We start from the raw sequence: 14,729 nt of genomic DNA, 5'->3' as shown, positions 1-14,729 counted from the left end.
TCTTTGCTGTCCATCAAGTACTTATCTCTAGAGATCCCATTTAATCAGCACTTAGTCTGTAGTTACTGTGCCTCCCTCAAGTGCTCCTCCAGATGTTACGTCAGCGCTGTGAACAGTATTTATCGTCACTTAGTTCACAGTGTTTCTTCACCTTATTATACACTCACTAAACTGTTTTTTGTTGTTGCCATTCTCAAACTTAATATTTTCTTCACATTTAAATCCTATGTTTATTTTGTTTACTGGCATGCCCTTCGAGCCACACCACCCAGCAACCCCCCAATTTAATCCCAGCCTAACCACAGGACAATTGTCAATGACCAATTAACCTTATTAATCTTTGGACTGTGGGAGGAAACCCACGCGGTCACAGGGAGAGCATGCAAACTCCTCACAGGCAGCGCCGGGAATTGAACCCGGGTCGCCAGCGCTATAAAGGGTTGTGCTAACCACTACGCTACCGTGCTGCCCGTTATTTTGACATTCAAAGCAAAGTCTATAAAACAGCGATGGACTGAGTGCAGGCAGCACGATAGCGTAGCGGTTATCGTAACGTCATTACAGTGCCAACGACCCAGGATCAATCCCCGTTGCTATCTGTACATTCTCCCTGTGACCGCGTGCGTTTCCTCCGGGTGCTCCAGTTCCCTCCCACATTCCAAAGGCGTGCAGGTTAGTAGGATAAGTGATCACAAGGTTGTAATTGGTGACGTGGCTGGGAAGGAACAGTTACCATGCTGAATCTCCAAATAAAAATAAAATTAAACTCTGGTTGATCCGCCTGAAAAAGTTGAACGATCGTTACCTGTCCTTCGCAGTGAGAAGTCGAACTTGGAGAAGACCCTTCAGTCTCTGCAACTGCAGACTGAGATGGCGCAGCAGGAGAACGAGAGGCTGCAGCTGGCCAACGGGGAACTGCAGCGGCAGCGAGACAACCTGGAGGACGAGAAGGAGGACATCCTGAAGGACAAGGAGAGGGCACAGAAGGAAGTTGACCGAGGGTGAGTCATACTCACTAAGAGGTAGGAGTGAGATCAGTCCATTCAGCTCCTGGTGTTTGTTCTGTCGCTCAATATGATCGTGGCCGATTTTTTACATCAGCGCCATTGCATTAACCCCATATTTCTTAGTTCCCTTAAATATCCAGAACTCTTTCATTCTCTAACCTGAACATACTCAAAGACTGGCGTCCACTTGGGCAAAAAATTCCAAAGATTCACAAAACTCAGGGTGAAGAGATTCCTTTTCAGCTCAGTCCACAATAGCCGACTCTTTATTTTGAGACTGTGGTCCCTGATTCTACCCTCCCCAGCAAGGGAAAACTGTTGTCAGGGTTTAACACGTTTCAGTGTATATAAAGAGCATAGGTCCAATGTCGTTAATGGACATCGCCACATCTATCTCTTTCAAAATCTTGGGATACAGTTCATTGTACCTTGGGGATTTAACTGCAAAGACTGGACTAATTGGGTGTGCTTGGATGGATTTGAACGGGCAGACCTGCCCTGCATCATTGGGCAGATACAGTGTTGAAACTGTGCTGGGATCGCTTGGCTAGAGGCACAGCAAGTGCTGGAGTTAAGACAACTGAGCTGTTGTCTGATCCCATACTTTAGCTTTCAGATATTTCTCAGTATTAGATGGAGTAAATTGACGTGGCTAGAGAATACTTAAATGCAATAGTGAGGATCTCAGGAGAAATCCAAAATGGAACATCTATTTGGCACTTCCTGCTGAACATGGTTTGTATGCTTTACCTTTTCCTTAGCACTTAAACGCTGGGCTTGACCAGTTATATTCTCTACAAACTTTCTCCTGTCTCAATGTACGAGGAGCCCACGTTAATTTTTTTTGCTTATTCTTATGTTTTTACCAGATACAGCTTTTACACGTCTCTTTTTATGTTTCCTGATGGACTCCTCTCATGTTCAAGTTCCACCTTCCTCATCGATACCTCGGTCCTCCTTTACGTGCTGAAATTGTCCAATCGTCAAGTTGCCAGTTCCGGCAACATTTTCAGCCTTTCCCTTTCATCTAATGCTACCCTCAATTTCCCTTTTGGCTGCATATGGAGTACACGTACCATGAGCTTTTGAGTCTGTAGTGGCTTGTGTTATTTGGGCCCATTTTGTGTCCTTTAAGCGTTGCTGTCTCTGGGATTAGATGTTCCTGAACATCCGCATAAATTTCTCCCGTCAGCCACAAGTTGGTCGAGCAGCTGGAAGGAAAGAGCTCAAGTGTGAAGAAGGAGCTGGTGCAGGTTAAGGAGGCGTTGAGGCAAGCTGCGTTGGACAGGGAGGTTCTGGAGAGCGAGAAGGCTGAAATTAAAGAGGCACTCTCCAAGGTAAGCTTGGAACCTGAGGCAGGATGCACAGGAAACTTGTGATTGTACACAAAGCTCTATTTTCCAACATCCATTAGAAAAACATAGACAAAGTGTACAAGAAAGAATAAAACTTCAGGCTTTTCTACCTCCTGCCTGATGGTAGCTGTGAGGAGATGGTATGGATCTTTAATGATAGATGGTGCCTTCTTGAGGAGGCATCTAATGCTGATACCTCCAGTGATGGGAAGGGATTTGCCTGAGTTCTCTGCTCCCTGCTCCTCTGTTACCGTGCACTCAGTTTTCTCTATCGATCGGAGATATTTGCCTGTTTTGTAGAGTCAGGCCGAGTGTAAAGCTGGGGAAGTGTTCAGCTCAAAGCTGAGTCGCTTTTAATATGAATGGAATTGTTTGCTCCCACTAAGGTGCAGAGTACCAACGCGGAGATGGAGGTGGCCCTGAGCAAGCTGCGGACAGAGCAGGCCTCCCTGCGGGATTCTCTGTCCAAGATGAGTGCCTTCAACGAGGGGCTGGCCCAGGACAAAGTGCAGCTGAACAAGATCATCCTGGTGGTAATGAAACCATTCATTTTTCAAGCTCCTCTCACCTCGGCCCACACATCCTTGTCTCCTCCCCCTTGTGGGGTACACTTCGACTGGAACTGGTCGCTCACTTCGTTAAAAAGGCCAGTCATCGTTCTACAGCTCACACATACAAATTGCTGGAGGAGCTAAGCAGGTCAGGCAGCATTTGTGGAGAGAAGTAACCAGTCGCTTTTTCAGGCTGAGATCCTCCGGTGAGTCCTGATAAAAGGGGTTCAAAATGTCGACTGTTTATTCCTCTCCATAGACGCTGCCTGACCTGCTGAGTTCCTTCAGCATCTTGTGTGTGTTGCTCCAATTTTCCGGCATCTGCAGAATCTCTTGTGTTTATTCATTATGACTCAGTCTTGAGAGAGAAAGTGAGGGTGCTGGTGCTAGTTGTCCAAGCTTTTGTCAGGACAGTGGAGCAGGGATCCAATCGCAGACCCAGTACTGTGCACACAGTGATATTAATTGAGTAACAAATCCCGAGGTGCAAACAACATCAGCGTCAAAGTTCAGACAGAGATCAAAACATCCAGAGAAATCCAAAAACCAGAATCAGGAATCAGGCAGAGTCGATATAATACAGACAGACAGACAGAGTACAGATACAAATGCTGGAAAGGCTCAGGAAAATTCACTGGCACAATCTGGCAACAGACAGGTGAAAATGCAGGACTGAAATACACAGAGCAATAAACAGAGAGGCAGATGATAGGTGGAGCACGATGGGACACAGGAACAGCAATACAGGTAATAATGAGAAACAGACAAGAGACGGAGTACTCAGTGATACAGGGGCCGGAGTGGAGCAGGAGCGGGGACAGGAGCACATGGCAATACAAAACCACAGACTGACAGCCAGGGGGAAACACAGAAAAAGACAGAGTTCAACTGGAGGTACTGACAGCTTTTTATTCAGAGCCTTGCTTACCCTTCCCTTCCTAACGTTCCAAACAGAACCACTAGCCCTTTGCCATGGTACAGTGCACACACCTCCATCCAACGTGTTGGGACATTGGCCCTTTCTTGGGCTGCACGTTTCCTGAGTTCCTGAGCAGACAGGCAGTGAGCTCTTTCAGTAGTATCGGGGTAGGCATAGCCCAGGGGTTCCCAACCTGGGGTCCACAGACCCGTCAGTTAACGGTAAGGCTCTGTGGCATGAGAAAACGGTTGGGAACCCCTGTCGCAGGCTGATTTGTGAGCAAGTTCACATCGAGCTTAGATTCGGGTCGAGTTCACATTGAGGATAGGTTCAGGTCACGTTCAGTTTATTGTCGTGGGATGAGGTACAAATACAGTGAAGAACTTACTAGTTGCAACATTATAATATTATAACCGTACGGTGGAGAAATAACAGGAGGACCATAATGAAATTTTAAAAAAGCATACAGACGATCAAATGCAAGTCTGTGACAGCGAAGAGGCGGCCTGCAGTGTTCCATTGCTGAGGTAGGGTTAGTGTCGTGCGGGGAGGTCCGGGAATTTGGTGGTGGTAGGAAAGCAGCTGTTTCTGAACCTGCTGGTGTGGTACGTCTGCACTCCTGCCCGATGAGCGGTGAGGATCCTCGACGACGGATGCGGCTGGAGTACTCTGCACAGTACTGGATCGCTTATCTGAAGAATGATGTTTATGCAGAGGAAGTAGTTCAGAGAAGGATTATTATCGATTAATATGTGAGTCAAAGGACTGGGTAGTTTTGGCTTATATGCACAGGAGCGTAGAAAAATGAGGGGATTGGATTGAAACATTTTAGACCTTGACTGGGTGGGTGTGAAGAGGACGTTTCTCTTCTGGGAGGATCTAGAACAAGGGTCACTGTTCAAAAATAGTGTCACCCATCTAAGACAGATATGAGACATTTTTTTCTTCATAGCTTGTGAGTAATTGGAATCATCTTCCTCAAAGGTCAGTGGAATCTTTGAATGTTGTGAAGGCGGATCTAAATCGAGTGTTGGAGAGATAGTGAGGCTCTTCGACCCAGTGGGTCCGTGCTATCAACCATCCATTTTACACTAATCCCAATCTCATCAGCACCAGGGCAATTTACACCCTCTGAGTGGTAGTCACAGTGAGAGCATGCAAACTCCACACAGACAGCAATTGAACCCAGGCCTCTGGTGCCGTGGGTAGCGGCTTCTCTAACTGTGCCACAGTCGTGTTAGAATCAGAAGCATATTTAATATCATCAGCATATCTCGTGAAATTTGCTGTTTTTGCGACAGCAGTACCTTGCATAATAATAAAGGCAATGAATTACAGTATATATAAGGTCTGATTCTACGTGTGTGTGTGTGTGTGTATATGTATATATATATAAAATGTGTCTGTGTATAGATATATAGATAATTAAATAAGTAGTGAGGTAGTGTTGTTCATGGGTTCAATGTCCATTCAGAAATCTGTTGGCAGAGGGGAAGAAGCTGTTCCTGAATCATTGAGTGTGTGTCTTCAGGCTCCTGTACCTCCTTCCTGAGGGTAGCAATGAGAAGAGGGCATGTCCTGGGTGATGGAGGTCCTTAAATATGGACGCTGCCATTTTGAAGCATTGCTCTTTGAAGACTTTCTGGGTGCTGGGGAGGTTAGTGCCCAGGGTGGGGCTGACTGAGTTCACAACTTTCTGCAGCTTCTTTCGATCTTGTGCAGTGTCCCGCCCCCCCACCCCATACCAGATGGTGATGCAGCCAGCCAGTTAGAATGTTCTCCATGGTACATCTGTAGAAATTTACGAGTGTCTTGGCTGACATACTAAATCTCTTCAAACTCCTAATGAAATATAGCTGATGTCATGCCCTCTTTGTAACTGCATCAATATATTGGGCCCAGGATAGGTCCTCAGGGTTGTTGACACCTAGGAACTTGAAATTGCTCGCTCTTTCCACTTCTGATCCCTCTGAGGACTGATGTGTGTTCCTTCTTCTTGCCCTTCCTGAAGTCCACAATTAGTTCTTTGGTCTTACTGATGTCGAGAGCAAGGTTCTTGCTGCGACACCACTCAACCAGCTGATCTATCTCGCTCCTGTACGCCTCCTCGTCACCATCTGAAATGCTGCTGGCAACAGTCAGCAAATCCGTAGATGGCATTTGAGTTGTGCTCAGCCACGCAGTCATGGGCATGGAGAGAGTAGAGCAGTGGGCTAAGCACACATCCCTGAGGAGTGCCAGTGTTGACTGCGAGCCAGGTGGAGATGCTATTTCCAATCTGCACAGACTGCGGCGGAAGTTAAGGATCCAGTTGCAGAGGGAGGTACGAAGGCCCGGGTTTTGGAGATTTTTTTTTGGTCAGAATTGTAGGGATGATTGTGTTAACCGCTGAGCCAAAGTCAATAAACAGCAGCCAGACGTAAGTGTTAGTATTAGTAGCGTTGTGCAGGGTGGGTACATGGGAAGATAGGTCTGATGTTGCAGCCGGATCAGTCATTAAGCAATGGGAGGTTTGAGAGGCTACTCTTGCTCTTCATTGGTAGGCTTGCAACTCTTGTGTACTTGCAGCTGGAGGATGAGAAGACGATGCTGCTCGCTCAGAAGAAAGAAGTGGAACAGGAGAAGACCTCAATCCGGGATGAGCTGGTCCGCCTGGAGCAAGAGAAGCTGGACCTCCACAACGAGCGCCACAGCCTGGAGCAGACCCTGCGGATGATGGAGCAGTGCCGTGAGAACCTGGAGCAGGATCTGAGGACCTGTCAGCAGGAGAAGGGACAACTGCAGGAACAACTGGGACAGGTAGAGGGACTGCTAAAGTACGTTCTAACATTGCAGAACCGCTGGCTGAATACGCAGCTAGAGTTACAAACCAAAATCCACTTAGCTGCTCACAAAATTCCGATAAACCTGCCTACTCCAAATTTTTGTGATGCGGGATTAATATGCGCAATAATGATGGAGGAGCTCAGAAAGTCAGGCAGCGTCTATGGAGGGAAATGAACAGTCGACGTTTCAGACCAAAATCCTTCATCTGGACTCATGAAGGGTCTTGGCTGAAGCATCGGCTGTTTATTCTCCTTCATAGACGCCATCCGACCTCCTGAGTTCCTTCAGCAGCTTGCGTGTGTCGCTCAGGATCTGTAGAATCCCTTGTGTACGTTACGGTAGATTAGCCCGTCTTCTGGACTAAAGCATGCTATTCCCTTATTAATGCTCGAGGCGTTTTTATTTTTGCACCTTTTAAATGTTGCGCAGTAAAGTAGTAAATACCCTTATTAACCAGTGAGTTTAGAGTGAGCGTAGGAAGCAGGGTTCTGGTAGCTGAAGGGAAGTATGGGAAGTGGACCCTTGGTGAGTTGATCGGCAGTGTGTAAACTTCCATCGAGTTGGAAAGCAATGCAGCAAATATTGAGCCAGATGCCAAACCATAGGCACTTTGGAATGGTAGGATAATGAATCATAAGAGTTGGACTCTAATGCTTTTATTGAATAAACAGCAAAACTACGTGTCAAAGTAGCCTTATCCTGCTAAGTAACCGGCAAAGGTTGCTGGACAAGAAGTCTCGCCTGCTGAATAATCAATCACATGTCCCCCTGCTACATAATATGCAAGTAACCCTCACCCTGTTAGGTAGAACTGGTTATGCCTGTGAGCCGAAAGACCGAACTGCCCCACTGTGTTCCCGCAGGTGACTCGACAGAGGAACAGCGTGAGCGAGGAGCTGGCGCAGGCGCGCCACGAGATTGAGCGGCACAACGAGGCGCTGCTTCGCGCGGCCAGAGAGAAGGAGGAACTGACCAGGCTGAAGGCGAGCCTCGAGGTGCAGCTCACCGCATCAGAGCGCGAGAACAGGGCGCTGGCAGATGAAGGGGCAGGTGTCAGGTGCGTGCAAACACCGGGTCGGGGGAGGGGGGGGGACGCCGGTGACGAGAACTTGCCCTTCGGCCGTTCAGTGGGGAAAGTTCGACCTCGTAAAGCTGACCAACGAGCCGCACGTCTCTCAGTGTGATGCTTCGGAAACATCCCACCACGTATCCATTGTAATTGTGTGCCGGCAGCTGCACCATAACACTGACAGAAAAGCTTTACTGTAACATTCCCCGATGCCAGTTAGACCCCTCGACGTATCCTTGACCACTGCGCGTAATGGAGCCCCTGCGCCGTTGTGCCATCGGCGAACTGGACGATTTGAATATCCGGCTGTTCGGCCGCGCAGTCACGTGTGGGCAGGGTGTAGGGCACTGGGCTCACCACACAGCCCTGGGGGGCACCCGTGTGGAGGAGGATGGGGGGGGGAGGAGCTGTTTGTTCCACTCCCATCAAGGAGGAGGATCCACGGCAGGACTACCAGACTCAGAGCGTACCTTCCCCCAAGCAGAGAGGCTGATCAACACCTCCACCCACTAACCTGCCCCTCCATGCCCCCAACCACCACTACTGTATTAATTCCTGTCTGTCACCTTATGTACAGACACTCCTCTAACTAGTGTCATTCTGTGGACAATCAATCTATATATATATAAGCTAACTTGTGTACTCACAGTATGTTCTGATTATTATTTTCAGATGCAGATTAATTACTATTTTGTTGTCCTTTACACTTGTGGGCAGTGAACATTGAACAATCTTGAATCTTAACACCCCCAATGTAATTCTTAGTTCTATCTGACAAAAAGCGTTACTAAACTTACTATAGCAATATCTGCTTTGGCCCCACTCCTCACCGAAACACTCACCTCCTCTGATCCCAGCACAGCCCGTACTCTACACTGTGACTTTGCTGATATTTATCACGTTGTCGGTGCTGGGATGTGTGGACCACCGCCTGCCTGCTCCCAGCACATCCTTAGGTCGTGTTGGCTGTTAACGCAAATGGCGCATTGCTCTATGTGCTTCGATGTGCGTGCGATAAGTAAATGAATCTGAACTGATAACTGGTGAAACAGCCCTCACCAACTCTGCTTGACAAACCCATTCCTTATGCAGTCATACTCCCTGACACACCCCACCTGCCTCAATGTGAAGCTCCCTGATAGAGTTTGATGGGGGTGCGTGGTGAATGTCTTGTTGAAATTGTACAAGTGAGAGATTGACTGGAGGATGCACTCACTCATCTGGCTGCCTCACACCCTCTATTCTCCCTCGCACCCTCCGTTCCCCCTCGCTCCCTCCACTCCCCCTCGCACCCCTCGCACCCCCCATTCCCCCTCGCACTCTCCACTCTCACTTGCTTTTTCCATTCCCCTCGTTCCCTCCATTCCCCCTCACACCCTCTGTTCTCCCTCGCACCCTCCATTCTCCCTCGCACCCTCCGTTCCCCCTCGCTCCCTCCACTCCCCCTCACTGCCTCCATTCCCCCTCGCTCCCTCCACTCCCACTTGCTTTTTCCATTCCCCTCGTTCCCTCCATTCCCCCTTGCACCCTCCGTTCCCCCTCGCTCCCTCCACTCCCCCTCGCACCCTCCGTTCCCCCTCGCTCCCTCCACTCCCCCTCGCACCCTCCGTTCCCCCTCGCACCCCCATTCCCCCTCGCTCTCTCCACTCCCACTTGCTTTTTCCATTCCCCTCGTTCCCTCCATTCCCCCTAGCACCCTCCATTCCCCCTCGCACCCTCCATTCCCCCTCACTGCCTCCATTCCCCCTCACACCCTCCATTCCCCCTCACTCCCTCCACTCCCCCTCGCTCCTTCCACTCCCCCTCACTGCCTCCATTCCCCCTCACTGCCTCCATTCCCCCTCGCTCCCTCCACTCCCCCTCGCTCCCTCCAATCCCCCTCACACCCTCCATTCCCCTCTCACCCTCCATTCCCCCTCTCACCCTCCATTCACCCTGTTCCTCCCTACCCCCCCTCGCTCTCTCTGACCACCTCTCTTGTCTTGCCAGGTCTGAGAAGGAGGCCCTGGAGACGACGCTGTTCGACACCAGGCAATGGCTGACCATGCTGGAGACGCAAAAGGAACAGGCCGAAGGCGAGAATCAGGCCCTACTCCTGGCCAAAGAGGCTCTGCAAGGTAAGGCAAACACTGTCCTCCTGCACAAGTCTATGGCAAATTCCTCCTCTTCCTCAAATGTTCCCTGTTCTGCAAAGCTCAGTACAAGTGAAGCACTGCAGAGGGAGGGAAGTGGACTGGCTGCCCTTTTTCTGAGCTGCAGGTTCAACCATGAAAGTTCTGGTATGTGTGAAAGTTCAGCTTCGGTTCCGGTATGTGTGATCATGAGCTCAAACTTCCAACACGTTGTCTCAGAAGAGGACTAGTTGACCAAGGAGCTCTGCTTGCTTTGGAGCGACTCCCCACAGCTGGAGGCAGACACAAGACTACACTGGGCTGAGAGCAGACGACAGCTCTGCTTTGAAATCCACTTATCCCAGGCTCACCGTCTGAACAGTTTAATTAGAACTGGCGGAGTCATTGTGTTCACGAAGGGTAGAAAACTGGGGGTGAACTTCCCTGCCCCACTCTTTGTCTCAGTGAGATGTCAGGAGCTAAATTCCCCGTCCTACTGCATTGCCTTCTCTCGCACCTTCAGTCCCGTTGCACAACGGGGCCGGTAACACTCAGTTTGGTTCCGTTTGCCCTCCAGCTGAGAATAACCGTATACGGAAGGAAATGGAGGTGGAGCTGACCAAGTGGGAACGGGACAAAGAACTCCTCGCTCAGAAACTCTCCCAAGCGGAGCGTGAAGCGCAGGCTGCCCTGAAAAACGAGCAGACAGCCCACGAGGAAGATGTGGATCGTCTGCAGCGAGAGAAGGTAACGGGGGTGGGGGGCATCTGTGGGTCAGAGTGTGATAGGAACTTCTCAGATCAGGGTGGGGCCACTGCCTTTAGATAGCCCCCAATTATGCAGGTGGTTTCTGTACCGTGAACTAACCCCTCCAAATATAAGCTGGAACTTGCTCAGGGACAGACCCAGATCAGGCTGTGATCGTGGTAACTAACTGGACACTACCATGAAGTGACCAGCCACGGCCTTAAGGGTTTATTTATTTTTAATGTAATTTTTTTTATTTGCACAGTTTGTCTTTTATGCACATTGGTTGTCAGTCTTTATATATAGCTTTACATAAATTCGATTGTTTCTTTATTTCCCAGTGAAAGCCTGCAAGAAAATGAATCTTTTGTTTTGTAACATATACATACTTAGAAGAAAAATATATTTTGACCGTAAGAGGAAAGGAAGATTTTGGGGTGGGGGGGTCGGTTTTGCTGCTTTCTGATGCCATCTTCAGCCTTGTGAGGACAACGTGGTACCAAGGCGCTGTGGGTTGTGGAAGTCAGCATTTTCAGGAAAGAACCGTCGTGGCTGGAGATCCGCGCCCAGGCGTGGCAGCAGAGGTGTGGGTCCCCCGACCTGAGACTGCTGTGGCCGTTTCTCTGTTGCAGGAATCCTTGCGCTTGGGGCTGGAGGAGGAACGGGAGGAGCTGTTGCACCAGCTGAAGCAGGAGCGTGAGGAGCTGTGTGCTCGCTTTGAGGCCGAGCGAGAGGAACTCGGCGAGGAGATCACCGCCCTGCAACAGGAGCGAGATGAGGCTCTGTTGCTGGCTGAGAATGAGAAGCAGCAGGTAGGGGGAGGGAGATGGGGACCAGAGACTCTAAAATGTCACATTTCCATCCAGCAGCTCTCTCTGTCTGTCCAGTCCAGACTCTCTCTGTCTGTCCAGTCCACAGACTCTGTCTGTCTGTCCAGTCCATAGACTCTGTCTGTCTGTCCAGTCCACAGACTCTGTCTGTCTGTCCAGTCCATAGACTCTGTCTGTCTGTCCAGTCCACAGACTCTCTCTGTCTGTCCAGTCCACAGACTCTCTCTGTCTGTCCAGTTCACAGACTCTCTCTGTCTGTCCAGTCCACAGACTCTCTCTGTCTGTCCAGTCCACAGACTCTGTCTGTCTGTCCAGTCCAGACTCTCTCTGTCTGTCCAGTCCACAGACTCTGTCTGTCTGTCCAGTCCACAGACTCTGCCTGTCTGTCCAGTTCACAGGCTCTGTCTGTCCAGTCCACAGGCTCTGTCTGTCTGTCCAGTTCACAGGCTCTCTCTGTCTGTCCAGTCCACAGACTCTCTCTGTCTGTCCAGTCCACAGACTCTCTCTGTCTGTCCAGTCCACAGACTCTGTCTGTCTGTCCAGTCCACAGACTCTGCCTGTCTGTCCAGTTCACAGGCTCTGTCTGTCCAGTCCACAGGCTCTGTCTGTCTGTCCAGTTCACAGGCTCTCTCTGTCTGTCCAGTCCACAGACTCTCTCTGTCTGTCCAGTCCACAGACTCTCTCTGTCTGTCCAGTCCACAGACTCTGTCTGTCTGTCTGTCCAGTCCACAGACTCTCTCTATCTGTCCAGCTCCCTTTATATCATCTTTTTTGACCCTTTCGTCATTTGGGGTTTCAATCCAGGACTGTGGTATAGCCAGTGGGAGGATTCTCCTCTTGCTGCTGTACCTGCTGAATTTGACCCTGGCTTTTCATTTAGCCTTCTGGTATTTTTACGATTTGCACAGAGGTAACCTCCGGGAGTCCGGGATATCATGGCTGGGCTCTATTGTGGTTTCAGCTATTCAAGTTCAGTATCAACACTCCCTCAAATGAGATTGGAGCTGTTTTCCTTTGCACTAAACAACCTTTCCCTGAGTATCAGCAAAGCAAGGGAACTGGTTATTGACCAGAAAGGGGGCAGTGCATATGCTCCTGGTTGCATCAATGAGAACTTCAAGTTCGTAGGATTCAATATCACCATCAGCTGCCCTGATCTATGCGTGTTGACCCCATGCCCGAGACAGCGCACCAGCACCTCTGGAGGCTGAAGGAATTTAGCACGTCCCCTTTGACCCCGACCGGTTTTTATCGACGCACCGTAGAAAGCATCCTGTCCGGATGCGTCACAGTGTGGCACCTGCTCTGTCCATTATTGCAAGAAGCGGCAGAGAGTTGTGGACACGGCTCAGGCACGTCCTGGAAGCCGGTCTCCCCTCCTTAGACTTCGTGCACGCTTCTCGCTGCCTGGGTAAGGCAACCAGCGTAATCAGAGACCCCAGCAACCCCCGGACAGCCGCTTTTCCCCCTTCCCATCAGGTGGGAAGTACGAAAGCTTGAAAGCATGCACCACCCGGCCCGAAGAAAGCACTTACACCGCTGTTATCAGACTATTGAATGGCTCCCCAGTACGATAAGATGACCGCTTGACCTCACTATCTACTTTATTATTATGACCTTGCACTGCACCCGATAACTATAACGTTTGATTCTGAGCTCTGTTTTAGTTTTGCCTTGTACCAGCTCAACACACTGCTGCAATGAATTCTGAATGAATGGTTTGGGACAATAGTGAACCAATTTAAATGCTCCCTGATAGAAGGAGCCTATCTTCCATTTGTTCGTGCTCTTGCCCCACCCCAGCTGCACCGTCTCTATCTCTCGTGCTGGTGCTGGCCTGCTTTGTCCTGTGAGTTCAGGTCCGTTACCACCCGGGTAGAAAGTGTCCCATCTGCTTCAGCTCAGAATCTCTAAGCTGGCCTACGTCCCATCAATGAGGATGGGACAATTAGTGTAGAAAGTCTCGTCACTAGCCCATTCTGCCCACCGTGTATCCTGCTTCTTACTGGTTGCCCAGAGCGTCTGTGTTATTTCTTACGGCTAAATCAAATTGCTCTTCCACAGGCCCTATCCTTGAAGGAGTCGGAGAAGGCCATTCTCTCGGAGAAGCTCACCAGCGTCCAGCGGGAGCTTGCGAACGTTTCAATGGACATGGAGCAACTGAGGCGCGACTCCAACAACCGGCAGGAACAGGACCGAGTGCGTGTGGTCTTTTCCAGCCTCTGGGCTTGACCCCTGGACGATGTAATGCTTAACGCTAGCAAGGTTTAGGGCAGCAAAGCTGATGGCTTTACAGCATCGGCTGAGAGTGTGGGCGCAGGCTCAGTATGCAACAGAGGAGTGACTTAAACGGAGGGACCAAAAGTATAATCAGACGCCTTGTTCCACACTGACAGAAGCGTTAGAATGCTCCTGGACTCTTTGTCACTCTTACTCTCACTAGTAAGTGCATGCAGACTCAAAGGAAGACACACACACTCACTCATTCGCTCTCACTCACACACACACACACACACACATACATTCACACACACTCACTCACTCTCACACGCACACACACACACACACATACACACTCACACACACACTCACACACACACTCTCACACTCTCACTCACTCACACTCTCACAAACGCACACATACGCACACTCACGCATTCACTCACTTACAAACGCACACATACGCACACTCACGCATTCACACTCTCACACACTCCCTCACCCTTACACACACACACACACACACACACTCCTTCAGAGACAACACACAATCCTCTAGGAGTAGGCTTAGACCATAAGATCATAAGTCAAAGGAGCAGAAGTCGGCCATTCAGCCCATCGAGTCTGCTCCACCATTTTATCATGAGCTGATCCAATCTCCCCTTTAGTCCCACTCCCCCACCTTCTCACCATAACCTTTGATGCCCTAACTCATATATGTCAAACTCAAGGCCCGCGGGCCAAATTCGGCCCGCAGTGGAATTATCTTTGGCCCGCGAGATAATATCTAATTGCTATTAAAGCTGGCCCCAGTAATCGAAGCGCCTATGGCGTATGATATGGCTAATGCTGAGTTTATTCAGGTACCAGGTTTTCAGGGTTTTTAGTGTTTATTTGGCAGTCTTCTTCATAAGAAACGGAATTTGTAAAGTGAAACACTTTGTAGTTATAGCAGAGACTGAGACACATGAGAGCAGGCTGAAAAAACGGAGGCAATGAAAGCTGCGTTCGCACGCGTCCGACTGATCCGGCCCGCACGAAGCTGCATTTTGCTCAATCCGGCCCGTGACCTAAAATGAGTTTGACACCCCTGC

General features: G+C 49.7%; 1 protein-coding gene across 2 annotated transcripts in view; it reads left to right on the top strand.

Annotated features, from left to right (window-relative positions):
* Window positions 1-14,729, top strand: part of LOC140718286 (uncharacterized) — a 135,872-nt gene that overhangs the window by 63,469 nt on the left and 57,674 nt on the right. For both annotated transcript variants that reach the window (XM_073031820.1, XM_073031819.1), the window contains exons 14-22: window positions 819-1,001; window positions 2,200-2,344; window positions 2,749-2,895; window positions 6,401-6,631; window positions 7,522-7,715; window positions 9,717-9,844; window positions 10,416-10,585; window positions 11,218-11,397; window positions 13,480-13,614. In XM_073031820.1, coding sequence (XP_072887921.1) covers window positions 819-1,001; window positions 2,200-2,344; window positions 2,749-2,895; window positions 6,401-6,631; window positions 7,522-7,715; window positions 9,717-9,844; window positions 10,416-10,585; window positions 11,218-11,397; window positions 13,480-13,614 — 1,513 coding nt within the window. The remainder of the gene's footprint in view (window positions 1-818; window positions 1,002-2,199; window positions 2,345-2,748; window positions 2,896-6,400; window positions 6,632-7,521; window positions 7,716-9,716; window positions 9,845-10,415; window positions 10,586-11,217; window positions 11,398-13,479; window positions 13,615-14,729) is intronic.

The sequence above is a fragment of the Hemitrygon akajei genome, chromosome 29 (assembly GCF_048418815.1).
Source record: "Hemitrygon akajei chromosome 29, sHemAka1.3, whole genome shotgun sequence".
NCBI lineage: Eukaryota > Metazoa > Chordata > Chondrichthyes > Myliobatiformes > Dasyatidae > Hemitrygon > Hemitrygon akajei.
This window is presented reverse-complemented; position numbering and strand designations above follow the sequence as displayed.